Source organism: Silurus meridionalis, chromosome 2 (genome assembly GCF_014805685.1).
Source record: "Silurus meridionalis isolate SWU-2019-XX chromosome 2, ASM1480568v1, whole genome shotgun sequence".
In the NCBI taxonomy this organism is placed as follows: Eukaryota; Metazoa; Chordata; class Actinopteri; order Siluriformes; family Siluridae; genus Silurus; species Silurus meridionalis.
The window spans coordinates 7,129,666-7,143,345 of NC_060885.1; the positions used below are offsets into that span (position 1 = coordinate 7,129,666).

Below are 13,680 nucleotides of genomic sequence, written 5' to 3' on the forward strand. Positions count from 1 at the left end.
CCAAACCACCACAAAGCATTAATAAACTGTCTGATGATTCTTAATCATAACTGAATACAAACAGCTAGATCCAATATGAGCAATGAGGAGATTGGGAAATGTTGGATGAATAATCAATACAAAAGCAATTGAAAATATTGTTACTCATCATTCTGTGTTTATTGAGGTTTTGTATCTATTAAGGATGAAAAGACAGAGACGCCTACATGAGTCTCTACAGCTACAATATGGACTGTTCAAAGATGAAGAAAAAAAAAACACCACCACAGGTCAGGGCAAAAATTATGACCACCTGCCTAATATTGTAAGCAATAATAAGCAATTTGAGCTACAGGAGCTCATCTGTTGGATTAGACCACGCAGACCAGCATTCGCTCCCCACGTGCATCAGTGAGCATTGATCGCTCATGACCATGTCGCTGGTTCACCACTGTTCCTTCCTTGGACCACCTTTGATAGATACTGACCACTGCAGACCAGTAAGAACAGATTTGGAGATGCTCTCACCCAGTCGTCCAAACATCACAATTTAGCCTTTGTCAAATCCTTGCGTTTGGCCATTTTTCTATCAAATTTGAGGACAAAATGTCCACTTGTTGCCAGATATATCCCACACACTAACTGGTACCATGTTGAAGAGATCATCAGTGTTCTTCACTTTACCGCTCATAATGTTATGCCTGATCGGATTTATTTGGGCGGAAATATGGATAAGGCTACATAAACACTCGGTCATGTCTTGAAAGATTGTAGGGTGTTACATATATATTCATATATAATAAAGTTGAAGTATTAAGAGAACAGTTGAGAGGCATTGCAGGTAATTAATTCTTTTTCCTGTGAGCGCATACGATAGACTTAATATCAGCAGCAGCAAACGTGGCAAAGGATACGTGAATACTTCTTAAATTACAATTTGATAGATCATGAGGTGAAGATGAACACAAATAAAAGAATCCAAAGTCACCTGATGCACCTTTAATGGGAACGTACACTGCGAGGAAGCCTTAGCTATCCAGATTTATCCATTTATCTATTGTGTATAGTATTGTGTCTGAAATATGTTACTCGATATGAAACTTTATATTTATAAAACTGTCCTAAAGGCACCATATTGACTATAACTGACCTTCTGTTTGAATATAATAGTAATTACATTCAGGTGTGCGGAAATTCGAACTGTATAGCGGATTTTACCAAATTATTTAAAATCAAATAGGGAGAAGAGAACATTAATTTCATTCAAACGCTCACCAATTGTATCGAACGTGTCGGACTTAAAACGGCATCTTTAATAATAGAACGTTGCCATAAACATCAGAACAGTTGTGACTTCACTTGTTTTCACTGGTCGAGCTCACACCGAGACTCATGTCACTGAGCTTTTCCGCCGCTTCGGCAACGTCCTCTTCAACTTCCTCGTCTTCCTCGTCCTCGTCGTCATCCTCCTCCTCCTCATCGTCGTCTTCCTCGTCCTCGTAATCTCCATCGTCGTCGTCTTCCTGGTCTGCGGCTCCTCCGGAGGCGACGCTTTTCCAATAGGCGTCGTATCCCGATGCTCCGTAATAGTAGCCGTCATCATCAGCGCCGCTCTGCCGGCCAAACTTATGATTCCGAGCTGAAATTGGACAGGAAAGAGGAAACTATTGGGATCACATGTTTGCTAACTGGACTTTTGCCCAGGAAGTTTTTACAATGAACAAAGTTTCCTGTATAAGTGGGGGAAAAAAAAAATCTTCGCAGATGCTGACAGTAAACACTAACCATCAGATCTACATTGAAATGAGCACAGCTTTAAAATGGAACCCGTCCCCCTCTAGGTGAAATCTGGATATTCGTTGAATTTTGTTCCATCATTTGCTGTTTAGTAATTGAGACATGAATGCAATTGTAGGCATAAGGCCATAATGCTTTTCAGGCTGAAAGCACTGGGAATGTCCACCAAACTAAATACAGTAAACCACCGCTTTACCGCGGTTCGAATCTCGCCCTCCCATGGTTTATTGCGGAATTGCATTTGCCACATAATTTGTTCGGCTGATTTTTCCTGGTCTCTCGCGTCTATAGCACGATATAACATCTATAATTATTAACTATAAAATGAAGAAAAATGTTAATACAGTACAGTACTGTATACATAAAATAGCATATTTGGGGCGGCGTCTGTTTATCGCTGGCGGTTTCAAACCGTAAACACCAAGATAAACAGGGATTATTGTATTACCGTTTTCTATATTTATTGTTTTCATTATTATTACATACAATCTTCATTCAGGACCTGATGAGTACTGATTTGCAAGCGTCGTAGTCTTCCTCTTAGCGTTGTGTAGTGTGTGTGTAAGCTGAAGAAACACTTACTAGACATGCTGAGGTCTTTAGTCTCCTGTGTTTGGTGGCCACACTTAGGACACGGAGGTGCCTTGCCTTTCTCCTGCTTGAACACTTTGCTCCGAGCGTGATCATCACAGAAGCAGGCCTGTTAAAAAAACAAAACCACAAAGGAGTCCTGAAATGCCCAGTGTGCTCTGCGGCAGCTCGAGTTCAATATGTATTACATGTCGATTGCAGCTCTGCAAATCCTTGCATACATAAAAAGCACTTAAAGGAAATGGAACGATTTTAAGGAGGAACTACAAATCATCTTTATGAAACATGGGAATGTGATTTGTATCTGCAGCTGTACTACTTGAATAGTCTGACCTTTAACCAAACACACACACATATACATACATACACACACACATATATATATATATATATATATATATATATATATATATATATATATATATATATATATATATATATATATATATATATATATATATATATATATATATATATATATATATATTTTTTTTTTTTTTAAACCATGATGTGTGTGTGTGTCTGTGTGTTGGAGGGACATTGCGTTTTATATTCCCACACCAGCTGTCCGGGGGGACGGGGCTTATTTTGATCCCATCTGACAGATACACTCCTACACTCAGCAAAAACCAGGTCTCCTTGTTAGAGGTTAGATTTCGAAGTAATGTCGTGACGGAAGGGTGCAAATAAGAAATTCTTGTTATGGTTGTGACAAACTATGAAAGCAGCTAATGTGTTTTATTTCCTGCAAAGCTGCTGCATTTGTAGCTGTGATTTCTGATCTGATTAACTCTGTTTTTATTGCTCATTTGTTTCACTTTTTGTTTGCTGTAAGCTGGATTTTGTTTTCATTGAATGCCTAAACCAGAATCAGGAAGTAGAAAGCTTTGGCATGATGTATTCAGTAAAACCTATTAAAACAACGTTTGCATAGATCAGCTTTTGCATGCTGTTTTGTTGTGTTGACATTTGAAGCCAATAAAATAATTTCACACTCCCTCTAATAAACTTGTTTCTAATCCTGTCCATCTTCGTCACGCCCAATGAAAATCTCAACATCTTCAGCTCTGCTACATCCAGCTCTGCCTCCTGTCTTTTACTCAATGTCACTGTCTCTAAACCATACATCATCACAGGTCTCACCACAGTCCTATAAACTTTCCCTTTCATTCTCACAGACACTCTTCTATCACAAATCACTCCTGCTATCACTCTTCTCCACCCACTCCACCCTGCCTGCACTCTTTTCTTTACTTCTCTAACACACTCTCCGTTACTTTGCACTGTTGACCCCAGGTACCTGAACTCCTCCACCTTCTCCACCTTTTCTCCCTGCAACCGCACCCCTCCACTGCCCTCTCTCTCATTTATGCACATGTACTCTGTCTTACTCCTACTGACTTTCATTCCAAACTCACAACCCTCTAATCGAAAAACCTAATTTTACATAAAGCTTCATGATGTTTTCTTGATCCCTTCAGACTTTCAGAACCCAGTGATGGTGTTTCAACAGAAAGGAATACAATTAAAGTGGGTCTATTAGGATTGGGAGCCTTTAAATAATTCAATGATTCATTGATAAGAAGAGTCAAGCAGGTCATATGGCGCTTAAGCCACAGACAATTTCCTTGCCGGACACGCATGCATAACCATATTATATTGTACAGTCTTGTGAAAATGAAAGTATGCACACTTTGAATTCTATTGTTTTACGAATCAGGTCTTCGAATTAGGTAAGTAGAACATCGGAAAAACGCAAACACGACACGCCACACTTTGTCCATTGTTTATTTTTTTACAAAAATAAAGCCGAAATGGAGAAACCATGTGGGAAAAATATTGCTCCAGTAAAAGTGCCCCCTTTAAACTTTTATTTACCTTGAAAAGTACTAAAGTATCCAAAGTGCTATGATTTATTATGGCTATAATGTTACTATTATCATGTTTGTCACCAGATTTGTGCTTATGTGGAAAAAAAAACTGTTATTCGTAGCACAAAAATCTATTAATAGAATGATATTAATGAGTCAAACACGGATTGACATCAAATAAAATGAGATCAAAACCTTTTTAACTTCAAGAAACATTTTTTTCCCGCAAATCAGACCACGTGTGTTGTGACGAATTGAGTCAGGAGTTTCTTCCATCTTTTATTATTCCCTTAATGTTCTGCTTGCTGTTGAACTGTATGTTGGTGATCAGTAGATACACCAAGCGCCAATCAAAACAAGTTCAAAACGGAATTGGTGGATTGCTGTCCGCTTATCCACTCAAAAATAAAAAGTATCTGATATTGCAAAATGTAGTGATATTTGACTTTGAAATGACTGAAAAAATCTACTTGAGTACAGTAACAAACTTTGTTGCTGTCCACCACTGCATTGCTACACCTTGATTCTGCTATAAGTGTGGTGTTTGACCAAGCTTTAGCTGTGGTGCAGATGGCTTCACATTTGGCTCTAAAATACTTGAGGATACACAGGAATTGGTCATCTCAATGACTCCAAGGTGGCCAGGTCCAGTGGCTGCAAAACAAGTCCTAATCGTCGCCCCCTCAACCCACTGTGCCTGACAGCTGGTATGAAGAGTTTGTTAATATCCTGGGTTTGGATTTCACCAAACATGGTGCTGCGTATTATATTCATACATCTCCACTTTGGTCTCATGTGTCCAGAGGACACTGATCTAGAAGTCTTGTGGTTTGGTCAGATATAGCTTTGCAAAACTAAGCCATGTTGCCATTTTCTTTTCAGAGAGAAGAGGATTGCTCCTGGCAACCCGTTTCAAGGAAACCATACTGTTGAGCCTTATTCTAATTGTACCGTCATAAACTTTTACATTTAACATGATAACTGAGGCCTGTAGAGTTTGTGGTGCAAGTCTCTGTTTTTTTCGGGATTTCTCTGAGCATTGCACAGACTCTGAGGTAAATTTTCGTCCATTGATCAGAAGATTGGAAACAGTCTTGGCCAATTGTTTTTTCCACTTCTGAATAAAGTTCCTCACTATGGAATGATTAATTTTAAATATTGTAAAAATGGCCTTATAACCCTTCTCTGATTGATGAGGAAAATAAAGCGAGGTGTAATGTCAGGTGTTGTTCATCTGAGGTTGTATTTAGCTAATTCTAATGCCAGCTAAGGATCATATGATTATGTCCTGTGGGTGTACTTTCATTTTTGGCCAAACTTTGATTAAATGTCCAAATCCGATGAATATTACTGCCTAAGAACACACACAAAAAAAAAAGAGATGGATACATCGCCTCACCTTACATCGGAGACACGAGTGCTGGCCGAGGCGATTGCATGAGACACCTTTAAAAAACAAAAACAAAAAAAATGGGCTTAACCAAAGAGAATGGGAAATGAGAAAGCCACACTGGAGCGTAATATTGTTTCCAAACTCACATTTAAAAGTCTCTGCCTCCAGAACCTGACAGCTGGCCTGATGCTCAAACTGATCGTCCTCGCACAGGAAGTTGTGACAGAAAGAGCAGCGAAAGATGCGGCCTCCTGTGGTACGAGATATTACATAAAATACGCATTTTATTAACAAAATAAAATCTTCCTGTGTGTTAGACTGGAATGTATTACAGTTTTTTTTAAATAAGGGTTTCAGTGTTTATACCGTGTTCAAACACACTGCGGTCACACTCGATGCAGTCGGCATCGGACAGAGGACAGGAACAGGCGTGTGTGCCCAGACATTTCCTTCCATGGCACACCCAGGCCTCGCAGAAGTCACATATCGCCCCCTAGTGGACACAAATGGAAGAGAACGTACTCGTTCATAGATATACAAGTGTTTCAGCATCCCTGAAATGTAATTTTTTTTATTATATTTAAGTGCATACATTTTATTTTTTTACATTTACAACACAACTGAGTTATGCCCTTAATGAAAGTTAATGGCCTTGGGATTTGAACTCAAACATCTGTTTAGAAATGCAATGTCTTAGCCACTGAGCTACCACTTCCCAACATTATAATAGTGCTACTAGGTCAGACCCGATGTCTATTTCCTAGCAATCGAAGACATTAATCAAACAATAAACTCTATACAAATTCTTTACATTTACTTACATTTCTACACCTTATGGAACATGTCTTTCAGAGTCTGTCCAGATAAAAATAAATAAAATGCTGTCTGTGGACAATAAAAATGTTTTACTGTCCAGAGAGACTTCTCATCATACAACTGGGTATGAACTCATGACCTTCAGATACAAATTCCAATGCCTAAGCTAGCACTTTCCCAGATGGTGTACTGTATTCATTGTAAAAAAAAAAAAAAAAATTCACTGGATATTTATTGGATATCCACTGGATTGTATCTACATTTCAACTACAAACTACTAAATTTTTCCCAACTATGAGTTTAGGTTCAGAAGGGAGGATTCTGCTGTCTGGGTTCAAACTGCTGTAGGTCGTTCGACTGCTGGCTAGTCATTTATTTTTTTTATTTGTATGCAAGATTTTGCAAATAAGCCCCACCTTCAGGTGGAAAAAAGCTACTCAGCAATGTCAAAGGCATGGTCACAGTTTCAACAAAAAAAAATAAATAAATAAAATACAATAATAAAGAAAAAAGAGAGAGAGAAATTTGATTCTTTCATATTAAAGAGACTCTCAGAGCGTTCTCAATAAGGTTACATATAAACTTTTAAAAGAAATAAACTCATTAGCTGAAGTCTGATATGCAAATTAAAATGCATTTTAATTTTTTATTGTAAAAACTCAATCTAAAGTGAACATGGCATGTTTTTTATTTCAGTTTAATATTCATACCTACTTATATATTTATTACTATTTTACAAGTACCCATGCTTACATTGAAAACAACGCCCCCTGTGTCTCACCGTACACTGTTCCAGAGCAGAACAGTGATGAATGAACCTGAAAGCAGTGTTGCAGTGTTGTGTAGGTGTGCGTTTCACTTACCACCATGCCCATGCCTGTACTGTGGACCCCGGGGTGTTTAATCACACAGTCAGAGGACTTCATGCACTTCGTTTTACCTTTAAAACACAGCAGATCATTGTAAGACACATCTGAGCAACTCCTTAAACATCCAAACAAAGATACAGTGCTGATGAACAAGATCCAATCAGGATTCTGTGCTTTCTGCAAGTTCATTACGTATGCAGTAAGTATACAGTGATCACTTTATATTTATATATTTTTATATATATATAATTTATATATATATATAAATTAATTAATATATTAAAAGCTTAATTAAAACCGTTACAACACATTTATTCACAGGGTTCTTTTTTTACTCGGGTTTAAAAAAAAATAATCCAACAAAAAATATTTTTTAAATATAAAATATTTTTAAAAATATATATATATATTTTTTTTTTTTTTCTTTTCATTTTTAATCCCTAAACATTTGTTTTACTGATGCACCATGACACACACATTAATTAAAAGCAGTTAAAAGTGTCTGTGTATATATAAAAAGAACAGGATCGTAACACATGAATCACAATTTTCAGAAACGCAGTAAAAACAAAAACCTCTCCGAAAAGGGATGTGAGCACTGAAAGGGGGAATTTTAAAATGTAAGTACCACAAATCCAATGGAATTATAAAAAATTAAAAATAAAAAAGATACCACATTAACCACAAAAGTTTTTTTCCAAAAAAGAAAAAAAAAGGCCAATCGGATAAAAAAAAGTGACTTAATAAAAAATAAAATAGAAAATCTAATAGAATAAATTTTATTTATTCATTTTATAAAAATATCTAATAAATGGGACCTTCTACGGAAAAAAAAAAAGCTTCAACTAGCTAAAGCAAAAGGATTTAAATTTTTTTATTTATTTTATATAAGTTTTTAGTAAGTGGAAAATATGGGTTTCATTTCAATAAAAAACAAAGAAATAAACCTCAGGAACAAAAAATAAACAAAAAGACTAGAAAATGATTGTCTTTAAAAAAAAAAAAAGTAAATAAATGAAATAAAAGTAAAAAAACCATAGAAAAAAATTGTAAACCAATATGTATGCATTTAACCACAAATTCCCCCCCCCCCCCCCCCAAAAAAAAAAAAAAAATAATTAATACATACATACATACATAATTAACCATAAATGTTCAGGAAACGGGGGTTTAACCGCTAAGAAAAATGGGGCATCAGCTACAAAAACTGAGAAATTAGATTTATCTACAAAAATTCATCTCAATTTAATTTTCACATAAACCTTCCGACAAGGGGGTTAAACTACAAAAAAATATTTAAAAAAATAAATACAAATATTAAAAGGTTTTAAGGCCGTTTTTAAGACCATTGAGAATGTGATTTAGGACGTATATCATGACATAAAAAAGACACACGAAAAAATAAGTTGTTAGCAACTGCCCTAAATATAATTTTATTAATACAAGTATCGTTCGGCTTGAATACTTCCCCATAGCTGAAACATAAAATCCATTTTACGTATGTAGTGAAGTCCATCATAATAAACCAAATTATATTTGGACCAACGAAAGGAATAACTACATCATCATGGAAAAAAAAAATAAAAAAATCTATCTAAAGTGCTGCTAAATTAAAACTCGTTTAAAATTATTTAAGACCAAAAACAGCAAATTTAAGACTTTTTAAGGCCTAATATGTAGATTATTTTTAAGACCCTGTAGAAACCTTGGATTCTCTCCATGACTTTATGTGGGTGTAGATTGTACAGAATTCCTGACCGGGTTAAACAGCTGCTCAAACAGCTGTGCACGTCCCTACTGGGAAGATCAGTGATGAATATTAGTGACGTACCGCACTGAGCGCACATGGGGAGCTTCTGTACCGACGCGCAGAAGTAACAAAAAGCTCTGTTCTTCTGTCGTCTGACACAAAGAGAACAAAAAAAAAACAAATTGGCATGTTAGAACAGGAACATGAAAACATTCCTGGCACATGTTTACATTCATAAAACGCACAAATAATAAAGAATAATTTAAAAATCCTCAGTCTCATGCTGAAACTCACCTCAGACACTTATCACAATCCTGCAAACGACAAAAAGGAGTAAATGAAAAAAAAGTATGCATTTATTACACGATTACACAATTACTATAATAAATCACGTGATTAATGGACCGTACCATAGAAAAGTTGCACGGATGCTTCGCGACATCAACGTGCTCTCGGTTGGCTCGATTCTGTTTCTCGCGCTCTTTGCGGCTTTCAGCCTTCTTGCGAGCTCCCGTTTTCTTCTTCGGCATCGTGGACGCAAATAGCGGTGCTCAACAACGCAACTGCAGATAGAGAGAACATAAGAGCCTGAAAAACTTTTAAGTACAATTATAAGAATCTGCCTTAATGGCTGAGCATGCAAGCAATCTGTTTCAGGGTTCGAGATAAATAGTAGTGCAGAAAATAAATAAACAGCACACTGCCCACGATGGTGCAGTCATGTTTCAGTTTGTTACAGAGTATTATTGCACATGGGAATGATATTATTGTGTGTGTGTTAGGGGTTGTATAGACTAGCTTACTTGGATAAATCTGTGAAAAAAGAATATAAAAAATAAAAATTAAGAATAAGAAAATAAATTAAAAAATCTATCTATTTATCTAATTTACTTTTATTATAAATGTATTTATTTATATATATATATATATATATATATATATATATATAAAAATTTATTTATTCTTAAGAATAAAAAAAAACAATTATTTATATATATATATATATATATATATATATATATATATATATATATATATATATATATATATATATTTTTTTTTTTTAGGGTTTTTGATTGCGATATCGTTTTTTATTTTTTGAATATTTTTCTGGATATTTTTTTTTTTTTTTATAACTGTAAATGTTACAATTATGTCATCTATCATTTTACTGTCAGCCTTTTCTTTTTTTTTCTTTTTTCCATTCTGTCGAATCTTCAGGCTGATGAAGCAGTTTTAATCGTTCACTGTGAATTTGTTAACATCAGAGTTTGTCATGATGAATTTTACCTCTCAGGTTATTACAGGTTAACTAGTAAACTGGACAGTGGAGCTGCAGGGTGACTCCTGCACTTGTGTGGTGTAGTTTAATGCAGATTTAGAGGATAAAGCTCATCGTTCCTCTAGTCTTCCATCAGATGGATATGATGATCTGGTAAAACAATGTGTACAGCAACAGATGAGTTAGTATCAGCACGTGTGTGTGTGTGTATACACACACACACACACACACACACACACACACACACACACACACACACACACACACAAACAAACAATATATATATAGATACATAAAGCACTGAGATTCTGGAGAGTGGACCAGCCGAGATTTCTACAGTAAAAATATAATCATAATAATAATAAACTTCAAATGATTGACTGTCACAAACATACCACACTTGAAATGACTCCCCGCACGACTGACGAGATCAAATCGGAAGTTGACCTACACGTCCGTCCCCGATATCGCTCCCTACAAAAAAAAAACTCAAGCTCGTAAAATAAGTTCCGGGAAGAGCAAGTAGCAAAAATGCTTTTACACGAAACACTTATTGATGATAATAATAATAATAATAATAATAATAATAATAATAATAATAATAATAATAATGATGTTCAAAGTATTAACTGTAAGAAACAGCTCATTAAATCACGTTCAGCACGGCAGGCGAGATAAAACCGGAAGTTCCGCAAGCAGCTGATGTTCTGGTCCGCTCTCGATACTGCTCCCTATTACAAACTTACGCTCCTAATATCAGTTCCGGATTATGCAAGTTGCAAAATATTGTCTCAAACAAAACACTGATAATATACATTTAATAATAATAATAAAAATAATAAAAAATTAATTAAATTAAATAAGTAAAATAATAATAATAATAATATTTTGTCGCATGTATTATTTATGTATAAACTGAATTTGATCCGAATTAAGGACATTCTCCAGCTACCAACAGCAAATAAAAAAAAATCTTTCATGTTTATCAGGGTTTAAGAAAGTGTAATTGATTTACTGAAATGAAAATAGACGTATAAAAATATATACTGAAGTATTTACACGAAGTTTCCACTCTAATGATAGACGCGGGCACGCGATTTGTTACTGGAGAGGTTGCCATGTTTTTACAAAATCCCTTATCCGATTGACATCTTCGTGCATTATCAGACTTTCTCAGCTCAGAGCGTCCGCCATATTGGAAAGGTCTTCGGCCAGGCATTATGTAGCTTGGGAAAACAAGCTGAAACTTTCTTTATATTTAAATGTTTTTTATATTTACTTTGCTACAGAGATCAGGTATTTCTCCCATATTGCAAGTGACATCGCCATATCAACATATTGCACTTTAACTTTCACCATAAATTGTTTTTTTTTCTTTTACTTAAACCAAACAGTTTTTTTTCCTACTGTAACTGTTTGTGAGTGATCAGAAATAAAGCTCATCAAAAGAAGCAAGCCCATGTCCAATAACATGCATTTATAGCAGCAAAGTAAATCAAATGAAATTTTATTTGTTACATAGACATTCATACCGAGTACGAAATGTAGTGAAATGTTTTTTTTTTAACAATGATCCAACATGTAAATAGAAATAGAGTATAAAAATAATTAATATTACATGTACAGAAAGAGATGGGTATGGATCTGACATAGATCTACATTCACTTTCTAAAAGATTAGAATTAAATGCCAACCAGACTAAATTCATAAAATAATTTATATATTTTATTTCAACACTAATGAGCCAGGGGTCTCCAATCACTGGGCCGTGGATCATCTGGTCAAAAAGCTGCACAAAATGAATACAAACTTTTTAAAAATCTATTTTTTTTGCAGTGTGTTTGTTTCTGAAAAAAAGAATTACTTCTGACTATTGTTAATGACAATTTCCTCACACTTGTTTTAATCACAATATTTTTTTATGCACTGAAAAATTTACTTGCAACAATTCTGCATTATGGTGAATTGAGTTAAAATTTCATAATACATGCAGTAATTCGAATAATGATTAAATATATTAAAAATTAAAAATTAAAAATAATAATAATAAAAATAATTTTCCACAGAATGTGTGTGTGTGTGTGTGTGTGTGTGTGTGTGTGTGTGTGTGTGTGTGTGCGTATGTGTGTGTATATCATAGGGATGTGCACATGGCCGGCGCTAGCTATAAGCAAAGCAGGCAATTGCCTAGGGCCTTGGTCGTTAGCTAGCTAGATGGATGGCTGGATGGATGGATGGATGGATGGATGGATGGATGGATGGATGGATGGATGGATGGATGGATGGCAGGCAGGTACTTGGGTGCCAGTGATGCGTCAGGCAGTTTTGGCCACCTTTTGCAAGGCTTCACATTCACAAACAAAGGAGCCTCCATACCATACAGTGATGGAGTTGGTGAGGATGCTCTCGATGATGCAGCGGTAAAAATTGAATGGGTGGCCTCCATAACCCTAACAAACCTATACACTAGTTCACCAATCAAGACGAGCAGCGTAAGACAAGGTTCTTTATTCATTGAATATAAATAACTGTAACTCACCCCAAGTGGAACCAGTTAATATCACAGTTTAATGTGAGTTCAGATGGTAGGAACAGCTTGTGATGCAGCTATGTGAGCTGTCATCATGTGTTTTTGATTATAAAGTATTACCAAAATAAACGGGGCTTTATTCTGCTGATTCGCATCAGCAGCCTGTTAAGCCGTGACGACTTTAAAAATACTAAAGACGAAGTACAAGATTTTTAATAAAAACAGCAATCGCAGATGCTCAATAAAAATTACATTTTATCGAGCATCAATTAATAAAAGTCCTGGGTGATTTAGTCAGTGTGTCTATGTGAGTTATTTATTATAAAATTATAATCTTAAACCTACTAAAGTTAGCATTTAAAAGTAATAATAATAAAAAAAATTATCAAAGAAAATGATTATTTCACAGTGTAGCCTAGCTAATGACATGTCATGGCCAAGAAAGAAGAAGAAGAAGAAGAAGAAGAAGAAGAAGATGAAGAAGAACAGAAGAAGAAGAGGACAACGAAGAAGAAGAAGAAGAAGAAGAAGAAGAAGAAGAAGAAGAAGAAGAAGAAGCTGGTTCAGTTTACCTTTATACCTTTATACCTTTTTTTTTTTTTTACTGTTGATCTTAGTTAAATTTGTAATTAATATACACATAAAAGTATATAAAAGTTCTGATAACAGGTTTTGTATAGATAAAAGGTTTAGAAATGATAAGTGTTTCAAGTATGTTTAATTAATTTCGAAAGGTGGAGGGAAAAGGGGGCTCCAATATAAATTTTGCCTATGGCCTCCAAATTTCGAGAACCGGCCCTGA

General features: G+C 35.2%; 1 protein-coding gene across 1 annotated transcript; it reads right to left on the reverse strand.

The window, feature by feature from the left end:
- Positions 1–963: 963 nt before the first annotated feature.
- Positions 964–11,119, reverse strand: znf330 (zinc finger protein 330). Its single transcript, XM_046836264.1, has 12 exons — positions 10,979–11,119; positions 10,744–10,822; positions 10,357–10,498; positions 9,477–9,629; positions 9,361–9,380; positions 9,148–9,218; positions 7,311–7,387; positions 5,998–6,124; positions 5,778–5,882; positions 5,638–5,684; positions 2,359–2,476; positions 964–1,618 (listed from the first exon to the last, which is right to left on the reverse strand). The coding sequence occupies exons 4-12, from the start codon at positions 9,594–9,596 to the stop codon at positions 1,335–1,337; spliced, it is 969 nt and encodes a 322-aa protein (XP_046692220.1). The 5' UTR covers positions 9,597–9,629; positions 10,357–10,498; positions 10,744–10,822; positions 10,979–11,119; the 3' UTR covers positions 964–1,334.
- Positions 11,120–13,680: the final 2,561 nt, after the last annotated feature.

Excerpts from the sequence above, each read along its gene's own strand:
- znf330 (XM_046836264.1), bottom strand. The coding sequence starts at position 9,596 with ATGCCGAAGAAGAAAACGGGAGCTCGCAAGAAGGCTGAAAGCCGCAAA. Across the intron at positions 9,219-9,360 it reads GATTGTGATAAGTGTCTGAG|ACGACAGAAGAACAGAGCTT; the intron begins GTGAGTTTCAGC and ends TCTTTGTGTCAG. Across the intron at positions 2,477-5,637 it reads ACTCGTGTCTCCGATGTAAG|GCCTGCTTCTGTGATGATCA; the intron begins GTGAGGCGATGT and ends TTTTTTTAACAG.